Here is a 20,334-nt window from a genome sequence, read left to right on the forward strand (position 1 = left end):
CGGTGGCGGCGGCAGGTGCCGGGGCCGTTGCGGGCGGCGGTTGGTGCCGGTGCCGGTGCCGGCGGCGAGGGCGGAGCGCGGCCGGTCCCTCCCCCGGGCAGCGCCCGGGGCCCGCCCCGCTCGCCCGGGCGGAGCCGCGAGCGGCAGCGGCACCATGGCCGCGGAGAGCGCGGCGCAGCGCGCGCTGCAGTACGAGCAGACCCTGGTGAGTGCGGCCGGGGAGGGCGGCGCGGCGGGACCCCGCGCGCAGGGAGCCCCGCTCGGGGCAGCGCTGGGGCCCGGAGCCCCGGCCCGACCCGGTCCCGGCCCCTCCGCGGCTCCCGGCTCCAGTACCGGGAGCAGCAGCCCCTCCGTGTCCCGGGTCTCCTTGTCTGCAGCGCCTGGCAGGGGGCACCCCCAGGTGTCCCCCATGCCCCAGTGCCACCTGCGGCACCTTCTGCAGCCCCCAGGACCCTGTCCGAGCTGCCACCCCTTGGCAGGAGCTTGTGAGCACCCCATAGCCTCATTCCCCCTATGGAAACACCCACCCACAGTGTGGGGGTTCCCTGTCCCCCCGGACAGCTGTGGGGGGCTCCCACAGGTGCCTCTCTCCGCAGCGCCGCTCGGGCACCCCTTGCCCTGCGGCGCTGCGCCCGGCCCCAGCCCTCTGCCCCAGAGATAGCGTATCTCCCCCGCCCGCAACCTTAGCCCCGTGTTTACGACTCCGTCCCGCACACGGCCTCCCGCTGCCCTGGCACTGCCCGCGGCTGGCACGGAGGTGCCCCCCGGCGGGGCGGCCTCCTGCCCTCCCGCTGTGGGCACGGCAGCCTGGGGCGGTTCTGCCCCCCTCGCTGCCCCCCGCGCTGCCCACCGCCCTCCGGCATCTCGGGCAAAGGTGATTTTCGCCGGCCTCGGCTTGGGCCAGTGCCCAGGGTGTCACAGCAAATGGGTACTTTGCCCTGGCAAGGGCCTGCAGACAGGCAGGGTCAGGGAAGGTGGGGAGAGAGCGAGGGAAGGAGGTGGGGATGGGGGGCACAAATTGCCCCCAGGCTGCAGAGAGCCTGAGCCGGTCGCTCCAGGGGATGCAGCTCCCGGCGCATCYTGCCCTCCCGGGCTTTGGGGTCCGCTTGACCCCTTCCTCCCCATTCGCCCCTGTGCTACCAAGGGCACCCTTGGGCACCTCGGTGGCCACCCTGTGCCACCAAGAGCCTTTCCGTGCAGGCCTGGCAGCGCCGGGGCTGTGAAAGCGCGATTGTGCACGGCGGCTCCGCGATCTTATCGGGGGCGTCTCCCTGGCAGGCAGAGCGGAGCCGGGGGCCAGCGCGGGGACACGAGCGGCGGGACAGGGGCACCGCTCCGTGGGACCGTGCCGAGGGGGTTCCTCTTTGCCGTTCCCCCCCGTCCTGCAGCTCAGCCCCACAGTGGCCGTGGAGAGGGGCACAGAGCCCCAGGGGATGGAGGGGTCTGCAGGCAGGGCAGAGCGGAGAGCTCACACGGGCATCGGGGGGCCTTTGCCAAGCCTTCCTCCTGGCAGGGCCACCCGCACTGCATGGGCACCCGGGGACACCCATCCCCGTGGTCTCTGGGCTGCTGGAGGGCTCAGGGGGCCAGGAGGGCTCAGCCCAGGGAGATGCCGATGCAGTGGGATGCAGCCGGGCACGGGCACCCCTTGGGAAGCCTCACGCCTGCCTCCGGGGAGGTGTCCGGATGCATGCCAGCCAGGAGGGCTGCCCAGCCCTTCCCAGGGAGGCTGAGCAGGCACCAGCGACCCCCCGGCACCTGCCAGGAGTGTTGGCATCCAGCTGGAGCCCGGCGAGGGCTGCCTGGAGCCCGGCAGCCCCGGGGAGSCCCCGCGCCCCCTCTCTGCCCCAGGGGAACCAGCCTCCTCTGCCCTCCTGCCCCACAGAAAGTCCCTGCTYGCCCCAGTGCCCCTCATGCCAGGCGGCCGTGGGGGGAGCAAAGGACCTCCCGACGGGGGGATTAAGCTTCACAAATTGCCCTTGTTTGTGGTGGAGCCGCTCAGGGCGATTAGAGCCGGGCTGAGACAGGCGGCGTGACCCAGACCCCAGCCCCGGCCCCTCGCTCTGCCCGGCAGCCCCCGGCGCCGCCAGCCCGGTGGGAGCTGCCCGTGGTCGTGGTTGGGGGCCACGGCTTGTTGGGCAYCCCCGGGGCACCGTGGCCGGTTCCAAGGGCTGCTGTGGGAGCCTTGGTCCTCCTCCCTGCTCCAGTCAGGACAGGAAGGGGCACGGGGCGAGCCTGCACTTCCCAGAGGGATGGGCATCCCCCCCAGGCAAGCTCCGTGCCCCTGGCTCCCATTCAACATGGGAATGCCGCGGTATGGAATTACTCGGGCACAAGGAGGGCTCGGAGCGCTGCGGCAGGGGTCGTGCCAGGGTCTGAAATGCCACGGGCCGCCCGTGCCCGTGTCCCCAGGTGCCCCCTGCCAAGCGCCCCCCGTGCCCGCTCCCTGCCCGCCCGGCACTGTGATTGTTCAGCTGCTTCGCGGCGGAGGCCGGAGTCCCGGGGCTGTTTGTGTTTCAAAAGGCCTTTGTGGAAAAATAACCCGAGTGAGCAGGAGGAGGAGGAGGAGGAGGAGGAGGAGGAAGGGGAGAACCCCCCGCTGGCGCTTGCCGGGGCTGTGGGCACAGAGCCCCGGGGTGGCGGGCAGGCTGCGGGGATGCTCCACGCGCCAGGTCCGTGTCGCGTGTCCCCTCGCCCCGTGACGGGCAGGGATGGGCACGGCGCCTCGCCAGCCCCTGCGGGGACTGGGTTTGTGCCCAGCCCCGGTCTGGGCACAGCGGGGGGCTCTGCGTCACCCCTGTCCCCTTGTCCCCCAGCTGCGACCTCCGGCTGTGCCCTGGCAGGGGCAGGCAGCGGGATTGGGCATGGACAGGGGAATAGGGAGGAGCCCGCGCGGCTGTAGGGGTGACCCCAAAGAGCAGCAGGGCCCGTGTGCAGCAACTGCGGGGGTCGGAGGCGAGCGGGGGGATTAGGCCGGGGGTCCCGTCCCGGGGCGGCGCTGGCTGCGAGCCGGGCCCGGAGCGGGGCGGGCGCCTGGCCCGGCCGCGGCTCCGCCGGGCGCGGGGCCGGCTCTGCTGCCAGAGGAAACAAGCGCGGCCCAGGGGAGCCTTTGAACACGGCCCGGGGCAGACCCCGTGCGGGGCCGGGGTCCTTGGCAGGCCGGGCTGAACCGGCCCCTCCTCCCTCCTTCCTGAYCCCCCCGTCGCATTTCCATGGGGTCGCCGAGCCCATGGTGGGCAGGATTTGGGGGCAAATCTGTACCAGGAGGGTACAGCAATGGAAATGAGTGTACCCCCCTTCCCCTCCCGCCCGCAGCTGAGCTCAACCCTGGTATTAGACAGCAGAGAATCCACCCGGCGCCCGTCTGGCTGCTTTCTACTGCTTGCCAAAGGGACCTGGGCTGGTGGCACAGTGGGGAGAAATGCCCCGTGCCCGATTCAGTGCCACTGTCACGTTGTTCCCAATGGCCCCAGGGGAGCTTGGCACGTGTCGGCACAGAGGGGCCGTGCCGGTGGTCCTGCCTGTCCCCGGCCCGTGGGCAGGAGCGTGAAAGGGGCCCAGGCATCCGGGGCAAGCAGTGCCTTGGCAGGCAGGGCCGCTCTGTGGGCGCGCCAAGCACGGTGCCCGTCCCGGCGCGCGGGGAGGGTCGTGGCCCCCGCGCAGGGCTTGCAGCCACGTGCCGGGGCGGCGCGGTGACGGGGGACAGGACATCGGCATGGGGGGCACGTCGGCGCGGCGTGGGAGCCCTGGCCGGTCCCCCCGCGCGCCCTGAAACCTCCCTTTGTGCCCGCGAACCGCTGGYGCTTGGCATTCAGGCCGTGCCCGGGGGGGCGAGCGGGGCGGAAACCAGGCAACGGAGTCCTTGGCAGTGCCGGCAGCGCGGGACGGAGGCCCCCGCGCGCCCCGCCGTGGGGACGGGCACAAAGAGCTCCCGGGCGGCGCGGGGGGCAGTGCCAGGGCCGCCCCGCGGCCTGCGCCAGCCCTTGTGCTGCTGCCAGGCGGCAGGGACCGCGGAGGAGGGCAGAGCTGCCCTGGGGGTGCTGCGGGGGTGTCCCCGGGCTGCGGTGCCCCCCGCTGCCCCCCTGGCCAGCTCAGTCCGCGCTGGCCGTGCAGAGCACATCTCGTACCGTGGGGATGCTAATGATGCCAAGGGGAGGCAAGCAGGCACCTGCCCACTGTGGGTAAAGCAGGGGCACAGCCACAATAGCAGCCATTAGAGAATCCCCTGGGCCAGGCTGGCAGTGCTCCCGAAGCGGGAGGCTCTTCCCCTGCTGCCACCAGCCCRGCCCCATGTCCAGGGCACTGGGCAGGGCCGGGGGCTGGGAGCAGCAGGAACAATTGCCATCGATTCCCCGCGCCACCTTATCTGCCCAGCCCTTCCCGGCTGGGCACGGAGCCGGGCCGCCCACGGACCCTTTCCTTGGGACTCCATGGGCAAGTGCCCCCGGCTGGCACCCCTCCTGCCTCCATCCCGTTCCCAGGGATGGGACCTCCTTGTGGAGGCCGGGACGCCCGTGTCTGGCACCCCGGGTGCCCTGCCTCAGTTCCCGCCGTGCGCGTGGGCACGGGCACCTCCTCCCGGGCGCTCCCTGTGGGCACAGGGACGGAGCAGGTTGGACCGGGGCGCAGCCGCCACGGCGCGTCCCTGACCCCGGCACCCCTCCTCGTCCCGCCAGATGTACGGGCGCTACACACAGGACCTGGGCACCTTCGCCAAGGACGAGGCGGCGCGGCTGCGGCTGCAGCAGGAGCGCTGGGACGGCGGCGGGCGGCCGCGGCGCCCCTCCGAGCTGCTCGAGTACAGCCAGGGCCGCTGCGCGCCCTGCCGCGGTGAGGGGCACGCGCGGGACGTGCGCCGAGCGCGCTCGGCCTCGGGCGGCAGCCGTTTGGGTGCTCCTGCTCTGCGGAGACGCCGGCGCCCAGGGCAGTGTCTCCTGCCCGGGCACCRTGGATGCAGCAGCACGAAATAGCCGGGCACGCTATGGGGCTGGGGGGCAGCGCTTGTGCATGCAGGCACAGCCRTGTGGGGTGCGTGTTGGCCCGTGCTGGGGATGGGCATGGGCACCCCGATGTGTGCGGRCGCCGCTGCACGGGGAGGGAGGTGGGCAGCGCTGCACGGCCGGCTGCACGGCCGGCTGCGCGCCGCGGCTCAGCGCGCGGGCGCGGGGGCGTGCGGCTGCGCTGTCCCTGTCCCGGCAGCGCCCGTCCCATGCCCGTGCCCGCGGCGCCTGGCCCTGAGCCTGCCCCCGTGCCCGCAGTGTGCGCCGTGCAGTGCCAGCAGTTCCTCATCTCCAAGGTGGGAGAGGACTGGATCTTCCTCATCCTCCTGGGGCTGGTCATGGCTCTGGTGAGCTGGGCCATGGACTTCGCCATCGCCACCTGCCTCCAAGGTAAGTGACACCATCAGGACCCGGGGTCCCCAAAGATGATGGGGTGGCTGCAGGAGCCACCGCGTGTCGCATGGTTGGGGTCATGGGACCACACAGTGCCCCTCATGCCCATGACGTGTCCCTCACTGTGCCCACAGCCCAGAAGTGGATGTACGGGGGTCTGGACACCAACGTGCTGCTGCAGTACCTGGCCTGGGTCACCTACCCCACCGTGCTCATCACCTTCTCGGCCGGCTTCACACAGATCCTGGCGCCCCAGGCTGTGGGTAGGGCCCCACCGGCACTGCAGACACCCCTGGGGGTAACGGGGCTGCCCCAGGGGGGTTCTGGGGGGTCTTCCTGTGCTCTGGGGTTGGGGGACCTGGACGGGTCTTTCAAGGGCTATGGGCTGGTCTCTGTATGGAAGGTGTCACCAGGGTTTGGGTCCTCTGCAGGGCTATGGGGATGACCCCAGGGACCCCCCAGGCTGTAGCACAGAGAGGGGTCTCTGAGGGTCCCCCCTTGGCCACGGCTGCTGGGTCAGYGCTGTGCCCCGGCGCCAGGCTCGGGCATCCCCGAGATGAAGACCATTCTGCGGGGCGTCGTGCTGAAGGAGTACCTCACCCTCAAGACCTTCGTGGCCAAGGTGATCGGGCTGACGTGCGCCCTGGGCAGCGGCATGCCCCTGGGCAAGGAGGTGAGCGCCAGGGCGGGCGGCGGGCGCCGGGCGGCGCGGGGGCACCCCGGCATCACCGCCCCCCGGCGCGCTCCCCGCAGGGCCCCTTCGTGCACATCGCCAGCATGTGCGCCGCGCTCATCAGCCGCTTCCTCTCCCTCTTTGGCGGCATCTACGAGGTGAGCGGGCACGGGGGGCACCGGGGAGGGGTCTCCGCTGTGCCCTCCCCCAGGGCAGCACCCGCGCTCACATTGGGCCCCTGCACGCGCAGAACGAGGCCAGGAACATCGAGATGCTGGCGGCCGCCTGCGCCGTYGGGGTCGGCTGCTGCTTCGCTGCCCCCATCGGAGGTAGGGCAGCCCCTGGTGCCCCCCAGCTCCTGCCCCAGGGGCTGGCACAGCACCCATGCCCATCACCCCCAGGCACTTGGGTCTCTCTGGGGAAGAAACCAGGTCTCTGTGGCCAGGGCGCCCCACGGGCACCGTCAGACAGGGAAGGGCTCTGCCCATCCGTCCTGCACTGAGGCCCCAGCTGGTGCTGGCGAGGGCAGCGCCGCCACAGACAGGGGTGCCCACAGTGGGGAGGAAGGCAGGAGTGGGCACCGTCCTGTGTGTGAGATGTAACRCCTTGTCTCGTCCTCTCCCCGTGCTGCAATGTGCTCCAGGGAGCGCCTCGCTCCGGCCCCACTGAGCCCTGCCCGTAGGTTGGTGACGTGTCTAACTCGTTCCTTGCCCCCTGCGCGCTGAGCTGCCCGCGCCGCCCATCCGTGTGTGCGTGTGCCTGTGCCCCCGTGCCCAGCACCATCTGCCTGCAGCCCCGCGGCCGCTGCTCGCCTCCCCGCACTGCCCTCCTGCTCGCGCCCTCCTCTGCCACCCAGTGCCTGTTGCAGACAGCCAGGGCACCGGCCGCGCGCTTGGCCGAGGAGCCCCGGGAAGCCCGTCAGCGCCAGCCTGTGCGCCCACGGGGCACCCGGTCCCACAAGGGCCTTGCACGCGCATGGGCGCTCCGGGCGGGAAGCATGCCAGGTGTCCAGGGGGCCGGGATCCCTTTCGCCGCCTCCCTCGTGTCTTTCCTCCGCCGGTGCCAGGTGTCCTGTTCAGCATCGAGGTCACCTCYACCTTCTTCGCCGTCCGCAACTACTGGCGCGGCTTCTTCGCAGCCACCTTCAGCGCCTTCATCTTCCGCGTCCTGGCCGTCTGGAACAAGGACGAAGGTCCGTCCCGCCGCACACGGGCGCCGCTGCCCGCCCTGCCGCTCCAGCGGGGCAGGGCTGTGGGGCACATAGACGGTGGTGGGCACCACAGAGGGGTCCCCGCCGACCTCCCRACTTCCCCCCAGAGACAATCACGGCGCTGTTCAAGACCCGCTTCCGCCTCGACTACCCCTTCGACCTGCAGGAGCTGCCCGCCTTCGCCGTCATCGGGTGAGKGCAGCCGCGCACGGGCACCCCTACGTTGCCAAAGTGGCGGACCCCGCTCCGGCTGGGCTCCCCATGGCACTCACGCCGTGCCCRTACCCAGGATCGCCAGTGGCTTCGGGGGCGCGCTCTTCGTCTACCTCAACCGCAAGATCGTGCAGTTCATGCGCCGCCAGAAGACCATCAACCGCTTCCTCATGAAGAAGTAGGTGCCCAGGAGCGCCTGGCGAGAGTGACCCTCACCCCAGCCTGGTGGGAGCTGGAGGAATGGCTGCCGTGTGTGGGTGTTACCCCATGCCACCCTTCCAGGCGCCTGCTCTTTCCYGCCCTGGTGACGCTGGTCATCTCCACGCTGACCTTCCCGCCCGGCTTTGGACAGTTCATGGCTGGCCAGGTACCTGTGGTGCCCATTGGGGGACCCCGCAGTCCGTGCACTCAGTGCCYGCGTGGCCGGTGCTCACTCTGGTCTCACCCCTGCCCCTCGGCAGCTCACGCAGAAGGACACCCTGGTGACACTCTTTGACAATCAGACGTGGGCAAAGCAGGGCCTGAGCGAGGAGTACATGGGGCTCTTGGAGGCCTGGCACCACCCCCGCTCCAATGTCTTCGTCACYCTCATTGTCTTCATCCTCATGAAGGTGGGTATTACCTGGATGTTCCGGACAGGACACAGACACGTGTCCTCAAGTGCCAGTAAGGAGATGGTGGCCAAGTGTCCTCCAAGCGCCACCAGGAAGGTGCTTGCAGATGCCACCAGGGAAGCACTGGTTGTGTATCACCAAGTGCCAACAGGGAGGCATTAATCTAGGTGTCTGAGTGTCCCCAGATGCCCCCGGGGAGGCCCTGGCCGCTGTCCAGAGGTGCCAGCACAGGGAGATGCTGGCCGGGTGCCCCCTCGGCGCGGCCGGGCTGCCCTGCAGCGCTGTGCCCGCGCTCCGCGGCAGGCGCTGCCGGTGCCAGCCGGGCGGCACAGCCCGAGCTGGCGGGAGGCCCGGGCCGGGCTGCCAGCTGACACGTGCCTGTGCCCACCACACAGTTCTGGATGTCAGCCCTGGCCACCACCATCCCCGTGCCCTGCGGAGCCTTCATGCCCGTCTTCGTCATCGGTGAGAGCCTGCCAGCGCTGGGCGCACGGAGAGCCCGAGGGGCGCCCCACACGCCTGGCGCGCCCCGGCCCGCTCTGAGCCGCTCTCTTGGGGCAGGGGCAGCCTTCGGGCGCCTGGTGGGCGAGAGCATGGCGGCCTGGTTCCCTGATGGCATCCACACGGACAGCACCACCCATCGCATCGTGCCGGGGGGCTACGCCGTGGTGGGTAAGCACTGTGCCCGTGGGCYGGCACGGGGACGCCACGTGCCCACCGCACCGCTGCCTGCGCAGAGACGCTCCAAAAGAGCCAGGGGAGTGCGTCACRGCCAGGGCTGGGACACTGTCCTCGGGGAGTGGGGTGACCCCTCGGGGGTCCCAAGAGATGGGTGTTGCTGGAGCTGGGGGGGTCTCAGCGGGGTGGGGGTGTCCCCAGGGCCTGACGTTTCCCTGGGGCTGGGGGATGTCCCAGCAATGGGGGTGTCCCCAGGGGTAGGAAGGGGATGGGACAGGGCATGGAGGGAGGACGGCCCCGCGGGCAGGCAGGGCAGGACTGACGGGCTGTCCCTGTGTCTCTCGGGGACACGTGCGGGCGCAGGGGCGGCCGCGCTGTCGGGCGCCGTCACCCACACCGTGTCCACGGCCGTCATCGTCTTCGAGCTGACGGGGCAGATCTCCCACATCCTGCCCGTCATGATCGCGGTGATCCTGGCCAACACGGTGGCCCAGAGCCTCCAGCCCTCGCTCTACGACAGCATCATCCGCATCAAGAAGCTGCCCTACCTCCCCGAGCTGGGCTGGGGGCACCACGAGTGAGTGGCACCCGCAGGGCATCCTCACCAGTGTCCCCGGCTGGGCACGGGCACCGTCCCCAGCACTGAGGTGCCCTGGTGGGTGCCTTGGCTCTTCCATCCACGCTGAGGGCAGCGCGTCCCCCCGGGCAGGAAATACAACATGCGGGTGGAGGATATCATGGTGCGGGACATCCGCTACGTCACCCTCAACTGCAAGTACCGCGACCTGCAGCACGTCCTGCAGAGCACCAAGATGAAGAGCCTGGCGCTGGTGGAGTCGGCTGGTGAGACCCGGGCGCGGGGCAGCGGGGAGGGCTCCTCGGGCACGTGCACCACGGCGCAGCCGGTGGCACCGGCACTTGCTCCAGTCGTGGGCGCCTTTGCTTTGGTGGCCACCGGGGAAACTGAGGCAGGGGGTGAGGCTGGGAAGCAGGCGTCCGAGCCGGCGCCTTGGTGCCCGCAGAGTCCATGATCCTGCTGGGCTCCATCGAGCGGACGCAGGTGGTGGCCCTGCTCAGCCAGCAGCTCAGCACCGAGCGGCGGCTCCAGGCCCTGCGGGACAAGGCGCTGGCGGAGCAGGAGGACACCGCCAAGGACGGGCGCCGGCTCTCCGACACCGGCGTGCGCTTCCAGGTGTGGACCTGGCAGCAGTGCCAGGCACTGCTGCCCGTCGCTGGGGTGGGGAGGAACCGGGCGCCCGGGGGTGGCCCAGGGCGCCAGCCGCCTCGTCCCGCCCCGCAGATCAGCACCGAGGCCTCGTCCTTGGCGCCCGCGCGCGGCGGCGCCCGCAAGCCCCTGAAGCCGGCGCTCAAGCGGGTGCCCAGTGTCCTGGCGGAGGGCACCCAGGGTGAGTGGGGGCCCTGCCCGCGCCCCGCGCCCCCAGGCTCGGGGTCCTGTGGGCCTGACGCGCTCCGCACAGCCGCAGCGGCCGCCTCTGACCACGGCGGCATCGCTCTCAAGAGCCTCTTCTGTGCCAAYGCTTCCACAGAGCCTGCCGAGGTGGGTGCTCCTCCTGGTCCTGCCCATTCCCTGCCCATTCCCTTCCGCTCCCTGCCTGCTCTTCCCCATCCCTCCTTGGTCTGGTCCATCTCTGCCCATCCCTGTCTGATCCTTCCCATCCCTGCCCATGCCTTTTTGGTCCTTCCCATCCCTCCAGGTCTCTTCTCATCCCTGTCTGGTCCACCCTATCCCTGCCCATCCTTGCCTGGTCCTTCCCATCCCTGAAGGTCCCTCCCCACTCCGCCTGTCCCTGTATGTCCTTTCCCATCCCTGCCCCATCCCTACCTGGTCCTGCCCATCCCGGCCTGGTCCTTCCCATCCCTGCCCATCCCTTTTTGGTCCTTCTTGTCCCTGCAGGTCCCTTCCCACCACTGCCTGGTCCATCCCAGCCCTGCAAGTCCCTGCCTGGTCCTTCCTATCCCTGTCTGTCCCTGCACGTCCCTTCCCATCCGTACCTGGTCCTTCCCATCCCAACACGGTCTCATCCATCCCGCCCCGTCCTTGCCATTCCGGTCCATCCCTGCCCATTGGTGCCAGCTCCTGCCCGCCCGTGCCCTGACACCCCTGTCTCTCCCGGCACGGTGCCAGGCCCAGGGCACGGCCCAGCGCAAGACCAAGCACGTCCGYATTTCCCTCTCGGTAAGCTGCAGCCACTCACAGCCAATGGGAGGCCAGCCTGCATCCTGTCAGCCAATCAGGGGCCTGGCACTGTTTTGCTTGGCCAATCAYGATTTCTCTGTGTACACAAGCCAATCACGGATGGACCTGATTCTGCTCCACCAATCACGGCACAGCCTGTGTCCTCCCCATCATAAACCTGCTTGGTGAATAGTCCCTGGTAGCCAATCAGGGAACTATGTCCACATTGATCAGCCAATCATGATATAGCCTATATTTTCCCGACCAATCACACACTGGGTTTGACTCTCCTTCACCCATCAAGGCATGGCCTGGATCCATTAGCTAACCACTGGCCCAGCTCCTTCCCACCAGTCATGGACCTGGCACGATCCCTGCCCACTGCCCACCTGATCCCTGACTGATTCCCACTTGATCCCTAACCGCTGCCCACCTGATCCCTGACTGATCCCTGACTGATTCCCACTTGATCCCTACCCGCTGCCTACCTGATCCCTGCCAGACCCCTGACTGCTTCCCGCTTGATCCCTACCCGCTCCCAGCCTGACCCCTGCCAGATCCCTGCCCATTCTGTGCCAGATCCTTGCCGCATTCCTGCCTGCTTCCTGCCACATACCTGCTGGATCCCTGCCTGCTTCCGCACGTGATCCCTGCCAGATTCCTTGCGCACTCCCTGCACACTCCCTGCTTGCACCTTACCCACACCCTGCCCATGCCCTGTCCATATCCTACCTGTGCCATGCCTGCACCCTTCCCATGCTCTGCCCATTCCCTGCCTCTGCTCCCTGCCAGCTSCCGCCTGCTCCGTGCCACACCAGCACCCTGCCCGTGCCCACCCTGCCAGGCCCGCTCACCACCGCATCTCTTGCAGGAGGAGGCGGACYTGGGTGACAAGATGACCCCATCGGAGGTGAGACGGGGGGCTGCCAATGCCGCTGGGCACCCCCAGCCTCACCGGGACCCCCAAGGTCTCAGCGCTGAGCACAGAGGGGCAGGACCCCGGTGTCCCTGTAGTGTTGGGTTCCYGGGCTGGGGGGCACCCTCACTGGAGCGAATGGACACAGAGAGGGGGCACCCTGCCCACTGCCCCCTGCCCCACGGCCTCTGTACCAGGTGCTGGAGTGGGAGGAGCAGCAGCTGGACCAGCCCGTGGACTTCAGCAGCGCCAAGATCGACCCGGCGCCGTTCCAGCTGGTGGAGCACACGTCGCTGCACAAGGTGCCCCCGCGCCGTGCCCGCCCGGTGCCCCATGGCGCGCCCGTGCCCGCTGACCCCCTGCCTCTCGCAGACCCACACCGTCTTCTCGCTGCTGGGCCTGGACCACGCGTACGTGACCAGCATCGGGCGCCTCGTGGGCATGGTGTCGCTCAAGGAGGTGAGCGGGGCGAGGGCGGCGGCGCGGCGCCCGCGCGSCGCCCGGCGCTCACGCGGTGCCCGCAGCTGCGCAAGGCCATCGAGGGCTCGCTCACGGCCAAGGGCGTGAAGGTGCGCCCGCCGCTCGCCAGCTTCCGCGACAGCACGGCGAGCGCCGGCGAGCCCGACACCACCGACATCCGCCAGCTCTGGGACCGCCACCAGCACCACGCCATGCCCCGCGAGGCCGCCCCCGCCGCCGACGAGGCCGCCCCCGGCAAGAGCCAGTGAGGCCGCGGGGTGCCCGCACTGCAGGGGACATCGCGAGGGGGCAGGGGACACCCCCAGCCCCGTGCCCACCGGCCCCGGGTGGTGCCTTTAGTTGGGCACCAGCGAAACGCACCCTGCGCCCGGGGAATGGCCAGTGTCTTGGTGCCCCCGGCCACCACTGTGCCCCCCGCCCTGTCCCCACACTGGGCTTCCCACTTCTCTACCTCTGCCCCATTGCCCCCGATGCTGCAATCCCGGCCCCCCCTTCCTGCAGGGGCCCCCTTGCCCTGGGTGGTGGCACTGGGACCGAGGGGCACTGGGGCTGGCGGTGCCCTCGGAGAGGGTGTTTTACCCAACCCRTGCACCTCATTCCTGCAAAGCAGGGAGATCCCGCCTGCATTCCTGCTGCGTGCCCAGGTCCRGGCCCCTCACCGTGTAAATACAGAGATTTTTATATTAATTTAATAAAARCACTTTATAAGTAGAGCTGTCAAGCTGGAGCTCCGCAGCAACCCAGTGCCCTGGGCACGGAGGGGAACTGGCACAGGAGACACAGCCAGCACCACCAAGAGGGCAGGAAGCCTTTATTTAAGCCGTGGGCAAGAGGTGCGCGCTCAGAGCGTGGCCTCGCTGCGGTAGCGTGGCTGCGGGGGCTCGCCGGGCCGGGCGCCGGCGCGGCGCCGCGCCGTGATCACCAGCGTGCCCGCCTCGGTGAGGGCGCAGCGCACCGACAGCGGCTCCATGTCCTCGGGCAGCTGGCACTTGTGGGTGAAGGTGTCGCACACGGTGCCGTCCTCGGCCACCTGCAGAGAGGGGACACCGGCGCCGTGGGGCAGGGCGCTGGTACCCCAGGGCAGCTCCAGTTGCCCTGGCACTGGAGGGGAGCTCCGTGGGGCAAATACCAGTTACTCTGGGGTGGGCATCAAGGGGCCATTCCCGGTTTCCCAGGGAGCAGATAGGRAGCAGATCCCTATTGGCAGCAGGGACAAGTCGGAGTTGCCCCCCGCCCCAGGGTGCCTGCAGTGGGGCAGGAGGTCCCGGCTCTCCCTTTGCCCACTAACACCAGTGCCAGCACCTTGCCTGCTTGGCATAGGAGACCCTGCTCCCCCCACACCATTGCCGCTCACCTTCTCGGCCTGGATGGCCACGTGGCAGTTGGACGCGGTCACCACGATGTCGGGGGGCTCGAACTGGCTCACGTCGGCCACCACCTGGTAGGTGTCGCCCTGGGCCCGCACCCAGGTGCCCAGGCTGCAGGGGCACACGGCGCCCGGGGCGCCTGCGCGCACCGCGTCAGGGGCTGCGGGCACGGGGCGGGTTTGGGGAGGGGGCCTGGGGTGGCAGGGAGGGCTGGAGAGGCAGGTAGGGGGATTGGATGTGTGGGGAGGGAACAGGAAAATCAGGGAGCATTAGGAGAGATGGGGGGGTAGCAGGGGACACAGGGGGCTCTGGAGACACCGCAGGTGGGGGGTGCAGGCAGGGGGAAGGGGCATGGAGGGCTGGGGACACGGGAGGTGCAGGAGGGCTTAGGGGGTTCAGAGACAGCAGGGAGCCCTAGAGGACACGGAGCAGGGCTGAGGGGACATAGGAGAGCCACAGGGCACAACAGGGACGGTCTGAGCTTCCCTCACGGCCCCAGGCCACCAAGAGGGGACAGCAAGCAAAGATGTCCCCTTTGCACAGGACAAGGCAGCTGGGCACAGCTGCAGGGGGCAGAAATGGGTGCAGAGGAGAGGACCCCATCCCCACACACCCCGCATGCCCTCCCGCTGGGTACCTGGGTATGCGAAGGCCTCGCGGGCGCGGGGCGCGAAGGGGCCGAGGCGCCGCTCGCCCTCGAGGCGCCGCTCGCCCTCGGCGCGGGGCTCGCCGCCGCCCTGGCCTTGCCCGCAGGTGCCGAGGCGCTCGGCGCGGTACGCGGCGCGCGAGGCCATGGCGCCGAGCACGGTGACCGCCAGCCCCCGGCGCGGGGCAGGGGCCGCCCGCCCGCCCGCCCGCCGCCTCCCCATGCCCATAATTAGCCCGGGAGCTGCCGCTCGGCCACCCCGGCCCAGGAATGCGAGATAAGGGCTGGGGCCTCCCTGGCACCCTGCGAGGGCGCAGCGGGGACGTGCACAAAGGGGACGTGTCACCACAGCCCCGCGGCGCTACACGGGGACGGTAGTGGGCTGCCCCCAAGCTGCGAATGAGGCACGCAGGGCGCTGCTCACGCGACGGACTTTATTGGAGGCCTGGCGGGACGAGGCGGCGCGGGCACCCCCGGCGCTGCCCCACGGCGGCACGTGGGCACCTTGGCGCACGGCCCCACGGCATGGGGCACGGCGGCGGGCACACGCACGGCCCGGTGCACGCACACAGAGGGGCACACGCGGGTGCAAGGTGAGCCCCGCACTGCCACACACGTGTGCACACCCGTGTGCYCGTGCACACACGCGTGCCAACACAGCACGCTCTCACATGCACCCTGCCCCACACACACTCCGTGCAAAGCGCCCCTGCCCCACTGCAGGCTCCCCTTGCCCCATCGCAGCACCCAATGGGGCGGGTTGGAAGGGGCCAGGGYGCCCCGGTGCCGCAGGCAAGACCATCCCTCCCTGCGCCCCCCCCGACCCTGCGTTCCCAAAGGCAACGGGAGAGGGCCGGGGCCCACGGAGGGTGACGAGGGGCACCCAYGTGTGTGCGTATGTGGCGGTGCAGCTGGGCTGGCAGGCAGGGWGCCCCTCACCGGGGTGTCAGGGCTGCTGCCCCCCCTTCCTGCTGCCCCCATGCAGGGCACCCCGAGGTGGGGCGAAGGCTCCGGGTTGGGGCTGGGGATGCGGTTTGGGGCAGGGGGCTCAGCGCGGGGATCGGCGGTGGCGCCGGGGGCGTCATGCAGAGGCCGGCGCGGGTGGCGAGCAGCCCCGCGCGAGCGCGAGCCATGCGGGATGGGGCGGGGGGGCAAGCGGGGCAGGGGGGGTCCCCGCACCCCCAAACCGAGCCTGGACACCTTGGTGCACCCGCTGCCCCAGGCACCCTGAGCAGCGAGGGCAGCGGGGGGCACCGGGCAGGCCTAACCCTCCATGTAGGCACTTGGTTCCCTGCTGGGGCAGGGGAGCGACGTGGGGATGGGGGGGATGCACAGGGACCCACCACCCCCCTATGCTCACCGGGTGCCCCCCTCATGCTCAGCACCCAGGACCCATGCCCTGGGTCCCCCCGGCGCACGGCGGCTCGGGGTGCAGGGCGGGACCCGCTGCTGCTGCTGGTGGCGCGAGGCACCTGCCGGGATGGGTGCACCCATCTGTGTGCACCCCCCATGTGCACACAGAGACACCCCCTGGGATGGGTGCACCCATCTGTGTGCACCCCCCATGTGCACACAGAGACACCCCCCGGGATGGGTGCACCCATCTGTGTGCACCCTCCATGTGCACACAGAGACACCCCCCGGGATGGGTGCACCCATCTGTGTGCACCCTCCACGTGCACACAGAGACACCCTCCAGGATGGGGGGGCCCCGCGGCTGCCCCCCACGTGCACACAGGGGCGCAGTGCCGTGCGGGCGCAGTGCCGCACTCAGCACCGCCGCCGCCCCCGCCAGGCATCAGTTCACAGTATAAAACTCAGTCCAATAAAAGCCGGCYGGGCAGAGGCGAGAAAAGAGCCGCCCTTGGTCCCCTGGCAGCTCCTGCAGCGCCCCACGGCYGCGGGGATGCTCCGCGAGATGCAGCCGTGCCGGGGGGACCCCGGCCCGTGGGTCCATCAGTCTGGAGGGGTCCGGAGGGGCAGGCGTGGGCACAGGGGTGGATTCAGGCCGCCCCCAAATCCCCTTCCAAGCTGCCCCCCTCCCAGCTCTCATGCAAAAGAACAGACGAGGGAACAGAGACGTGGACAAGCAGGAACGGCGCGGGGGGCCGGGGGGCAGCGGGCAGGGCCCCCCTCCCTCCATGCGCCCGGCTCCCGCGGGACGGGGCCACGGTGCCGTCGCCCGTCGCRCGGCTCCTCACGGCGCCTCGGCCTCGTCCTCCTCCAGCGACACCACCCCGGAGGAGGCGACGTCGGAGACCTTGCGGCGCAGCGGGAAGTCCTTGCCGAGCAGCAGCTCGTCGTCGGCGGGCGAGAGGCAGGGCACGGCGAACAGGGGGTCCCGGCGGCGCAGCCGCGCCAGGCCCCGCAAGGCACTTTGGCTGCCCGGCGGCGGCAGCGGGGGCAGCAGCAGGTCCTCGCCCGCCAGGGAGCCCAGCAGCTTGGCAGTGAGTTCGGCGGGCGACACCATCTCGAGGCTGCAGAGGCTCGAGCAGAGCGTCTCGGGCGAGAGGGTGCGCGAGGAGTCGCTCTCGGGCTCGCAGGAGCCGTGCCGCGCGCCCAGCTCGCACCAGTGGCTGTGCAGGAGGTCGCGCAGCAGCGCGGCTGGCTCTGCGGGGCAGCGGCGCGGGGTCAGCTCGGCACCCGGCCCCTTCCCGGGGTCCCCCCGTGCCCCCTGCCCGCCCGCTCACCGGCCGCCTGGGGGCTCTCTGCCGAGGGCGCCACGTCCTCATCGTAGGACTCGTCGTTGGAGTCGTCCCCGTCCACCGAGGACCAGGCGCGCAGCTTGGCCTCGGCGATGGCGAACTGCTCGGCCACGCCTGGCAGGGCCAGCGCCACGCGGTCACGCTGGCGGCCCCGGCACCGCCGCGTGTCCCCGCGCGTGTCCCCGCGCGTGTCCCCCCGCGTGTCCCGCGGGGCGGCGCACCTGCGGCGAAGCGCGCCTCCTGCTCGCCCTCGCTGAGGTGGCAGTAGGAGCGGAAGGCGCTCTCCAGCGCGGCGGGCGGCTCCTCGGGCTTGCACCAGCCCTTCCACTCGATGAGGTGGGCCACGCGGCCCTGCGCCATGGCCGTCGGCTTCGTCACGTGCTCCTTCACCACCTGCGAGATGCCTGGAGAGCCGCCGCGTCAGCACTGCCCTCCCGGGACCCCCACGGTGCCCCCGCAATGATGCCYCAGGGACCCCAACCTACCAACCCCCCGCTCCGGGTGCTGGTACCTCAGGGATCCCCAAATCCCAGGGCACAGGTGGTCCCCGGTTCTCTCATGTCCCTCCACCCCCCAGGGATGCTCTCCGCTGCAGCCCCTGTTCCCGCAGGGGGACCCTGCACGGCCCGGGGGTCCCGCTCGGCCCAGGCCCCCCCGAGCCGCGCGCGGTGGCTACCGTGCAGCGAGGAGCGGGCCAGGGCGGCGATCTCCTGGATGGTCAGCGCRCGCCGCGACTTGGGCAGCATCTCGACGGTGTCTTCAACATTGACCTGGCCGAGGGGGCAGCGATGTCACGGTCCCGGCGCCCGCCAGCCCCTGCCCGCCCCGAGAGCCTCCCCTTCCTCCTCGTCCTCATCCTCCCGCAGGCATTAGGGCCGGCTCGGTGCGCACACCTGCAGGCACCGTGCGAGCCGGCACACGGAGCCAGGAGTGCACTCACACACCCTGTGCACACGCAGCGTGCACCTGATCACGCTGTTTGCACGGGTGTGCTGCTACTACACGCGTGTTGTGCACTCTCACATGCGTGCGTGCGCTCCCTGTGCACACGTGCAGCACCTGTGCATGCACATGCACTTGTGGGCTGCAGGCACGTTAGCGCACGCTGGTTGTGCCCACGGCCGCATGCACACGCGTGCGCTCACCCAGGCCCCACACACGTGCACACTCACACGCGTGCACAAATACCCGTGTGAGCACACGCGTGTGCATGCCCTGTTCTGCCCCATGCCACCCCGTGCGGCCCTTGCAGGGTGTGCACAAGCACACACGCACGTGCGCCCGGCTCCCCGGCAGCGCCCGCGGGGCGGCAGCTCCCCCGGCAGCCCCGCGGCGCCCGTGGGGCCGCGCGCGGCGCCCGCCCGGTGCGGCCGCGCCGGCGCCCCGTGCCCGCAGCCGCCGCCAATGCGATGCGGGACTCGGAGGCTCGCAACAAATTGCATCGCCATGGCAACGAGGCACCGTGGACTGATTTCTCCCAGGATACAGCCCCGGCTCGGAGCTGACGTCAGAGCCGCTCCGGAGACGGCAGCGAGCCGGCGGGCCCGGCCAGGGGCGGCAGGGGCGGCCAGGGGCCGGTGTCCCCGGTTTGCACGGGCATCTGCTGCGCACGGGGAGCTGCCCGTCCCCGTCCCCATCCCCGTCCCCATCGCGGGCCCGGCGGTACCTCGAGGAAGTCCTGGCTGTCGAAGGAGGCCTGTCGTGCCAGGCGGTGCAGCAGGGCCGGCCGGGCGGCGCTCAGCGCGGGCAGCGCCTTCACCTCCTGCCACTCCACGTGCAGCGTCGTGTCCACGGCCACTGCGGGCAGAGCCGGGGCGGCGTGAGCGGCACCGCGGCCCCGCCGCTGCGCGCGGCCGCCCGGGCAGCTCTGCCCCGTGCTCGGTGACCGGTTTTCTCCACGCTCTGAGCCCTGTCCCAGCTCGTTGCAGGGATGCGGGGGGCGCAGGCTGCTCCGCGCGCTGCATCCCGCAGCGGGACACGCGGAGCCCTGCGGAGCGGCCGGTGTYGCAGCCGGGGGAGGGCAGCGGGGGGCGCGGGTGACTCACGGCCGGGCGGCCCTGCCGCCGGTGCCAGCGGGAACCGGGCCTGGCACCCGGGACCGGGCACCTCTCCCGGCTTGGCCGGTCTTTCCGCAGGGCCTTTGGCACCTCCGGACTGCCATGGGGTGGGATAGGGCAGCTGTGAGCGGCCCTGGGGAGCCCAGCCCAGGGAGCTGCCTCGGGTGCAGGGATGGGGATAGGGACAGGGATGGGAATAGGGAAGGGCAGCAGCCAGTGACACTGTTTGCCAGCAGAGCAGCGGCCCGGGCACCAAGCCTGTGGCAGGGGCACCTCGGGGAGCCACCCTGGGGTGGGCTGTGGGCGCCCAGGGGATGGGGAGCAGTGGGGTGGGGGCTTTGGGGCGCTGGGKGCAGCAGGAGTCGGCTATGGGGAGCTGCGCTGGCCTGAGCTGGGCCCCACTGTGGGGCTGCTGCTCCTGCACCGCCTCCTGCCCCTTCTCCCCTCACACACCCCCCAAATTCCCTGTCCTCCGGCTAGGGGAGGCAAGAAGGGGCGGGAAGGCGGGAGCACCGGGCACCAGCCTCCAGCCCAGCACCCGGCACCAACCCTGAACTGGGCTGTGCCGGGGCCCAGCGGGAAGGGACCCCCCTTCCCACCCCCTCTGCCGGCTGCCCAGGTGCCCGTGCAGCCCCCGGTCCAGGACACCCCACCAAGGGCCAGGAAAATCCTCTCCCAAGGAGCCTCATTGCAGCCGCACGGAGCCAGGCCCGGCTGATGCAAACCAGCATCGGGGTGGCACACGGCGGGGTGACACACGGAGGGGTGGCACACAGGGAGGTGGCACAGAGTAGGGTGACACATGGAGGGGTGACGCGCTCCCYGTGACCCCGTCCGGGGCAGCCTCTGGGGCAGTTGTTGCTGGCATCACCCCACCTCGGCTGCAGGCACCCCTGGGTGACAGCCCAGCCTCCCTTCCTACACCCCCCGGACACCCCCACCTCGGCTGCAACACCCCCAGAGCCCCCGCACGCAGCTAGAGCCCCCACAGCCGCCCACCGTCCCCTCCGCCCCCACCCGTCCTGCTGCATCCCCAGGACATCTGCAGCATCCCCGGCGCACCCCGCAGCACCCCGTGACACCCCAGAGCGCTGCACAACACCCCCCCACCGCAGCGCTCCCCCGGAGCCCCCCAGCTCCCTCCCAGGCCCCCTCACCCCCTCATTCAGCCACCCCACAGCAGCG

At 70.8% G+C, this 20,334-nt stretch overlaps 3 protein-coding genes across 3 annotated transcripts; 1 reads left to right on the plus strand and 2 right to left on the minus strand.

The window, feature by feature from the left end:
• Window positions 1–154: 154 nt before the first annotated feature.
• CLCN2 (chloride voltage-gated channel 2) lies at window positions 155–12,622 on the plus strand. Its single transcript, XM_026045238.1, has 24 exons — window positions 155–205; window positions 4,677–4,830; window positions 5,259–5,390; window positions 5,528–5,656; window positions 5,933–6,066; window positions 6,147–6,224; window positions 6,317–6,395; window positions 7,133–7,258; window positions 7,384–7,468; window positions 7,566–7,667; window positions 7,772–7,856; window positions 7,951–8,100; window positions 8,499–8,568; window positions 8,665–8,775; window positions 9,145–9,358; window positions 9,491–9,624; window positions 9,804–9,973; window positions 10,082–10,187; window positions 10,266–10,339; window positions 10,928–10,978; window positions 11,850–11,888; window positions 12,092–12,196; window positions 12,267–12,353; window positions 12,419–12,622. The coding sequence occupies exons 1-24, from the start codon at window positions 155–157 to the stop codon at window positions 12,620–12,622; spliced, it is 2,670 nt and encodes an 889-aa protein (XP_025901023.1).
• Window positions 12,623–13,215: 593 nt separating this feature from the next.
• Window positions 13,216–14,535, minus strand: LOC112952392 (heat shock protein beta-7-like). The gene is made up of 3 exons (XM_026045239.1): window positions 14,379–14,535; window positions 13,729–13,880; window positions 13,216–13,404 (listed from the first exon to the last, which is right to left on the minus strand). Exons 1-3 carry the CDS (start codon window positions 14,533–14,535, stop codon window positions 13,216–13,218), a joined length of 498 nt encoding a protein of 165 aa, XP_025901024.1.
• Window positions 14,536–16,546: 2,011 nt separating this feature from the next.
• On the minus strand, window positions 16,547–18,862 carry FAM131A (family with sequence similarity 131 member A). Its single transcript, XM_026045369.1, has 5 exons — window positions 18,759–18,862; window positions 17,769–17,862; window positions 17,314–17,496; window positions 17,078–17,206; window positions 16,547–16,997 (listed from the first exon to the last, which is right to left on the minus strand). The coding sequence occupies exons 2-5, from the start codon at window positions 17,836–17,838 to the stop codon at window positions 16,585–16,587; spliced, it is 795 nt and encodes a 264-aa protein (XP_025901154.1). The 5' UTR covers window positions 17,839–17,862; window positions 18,759–18,862; the 3' UTR covers window positions 16,547–16,584.
• Between the last annotated feature and the right edge of the window lie 1,472 nt (window positions 18,863–20,334).

The sequence above is a fragment of the Nothoprocta perdicaria genome, unplaced genomic scaffold (assembly GCF_003342845.1).
Source record: "Nothoprocta perdicaria isolate Ctin4 unplaced genomic scaffold, notPer1 scaffold_4, whole genome shotgun sequence".
Classification (NCBI taxonomy): Eukaryota; Metazoa; Chordata; class Aves; order Tinamiformes; family Tinamidae; genus Nothoprocta; species Nothoprocta perdicaria.

Bases quoted from the DNA above. Each gene is read 5' to 3' on its own strand.
- LOC112952392 (XM_026045239.1), bottom strand. From the start codon at position 14,535: ATGGCCTCGCGCGCCGCGTACCGCGCCGAGCGCCTCGGCACCTGCGGG. The intron at 13,881-14,378 runs GTACCCAGCGGG...CGGTGCGCGCAG, and splicing joins CGAGGCCTTCGCATACCCAG to GCGCCCCGGGCGCCGTGTGC. The intron at 13,405-13,728 runs GTGAGCGGCAAT...CCCTCTCTGCAG, and splicing joins TGGCCATCCAGGCCGAGAAG to GTGGCCGAGGACGGCACCGT.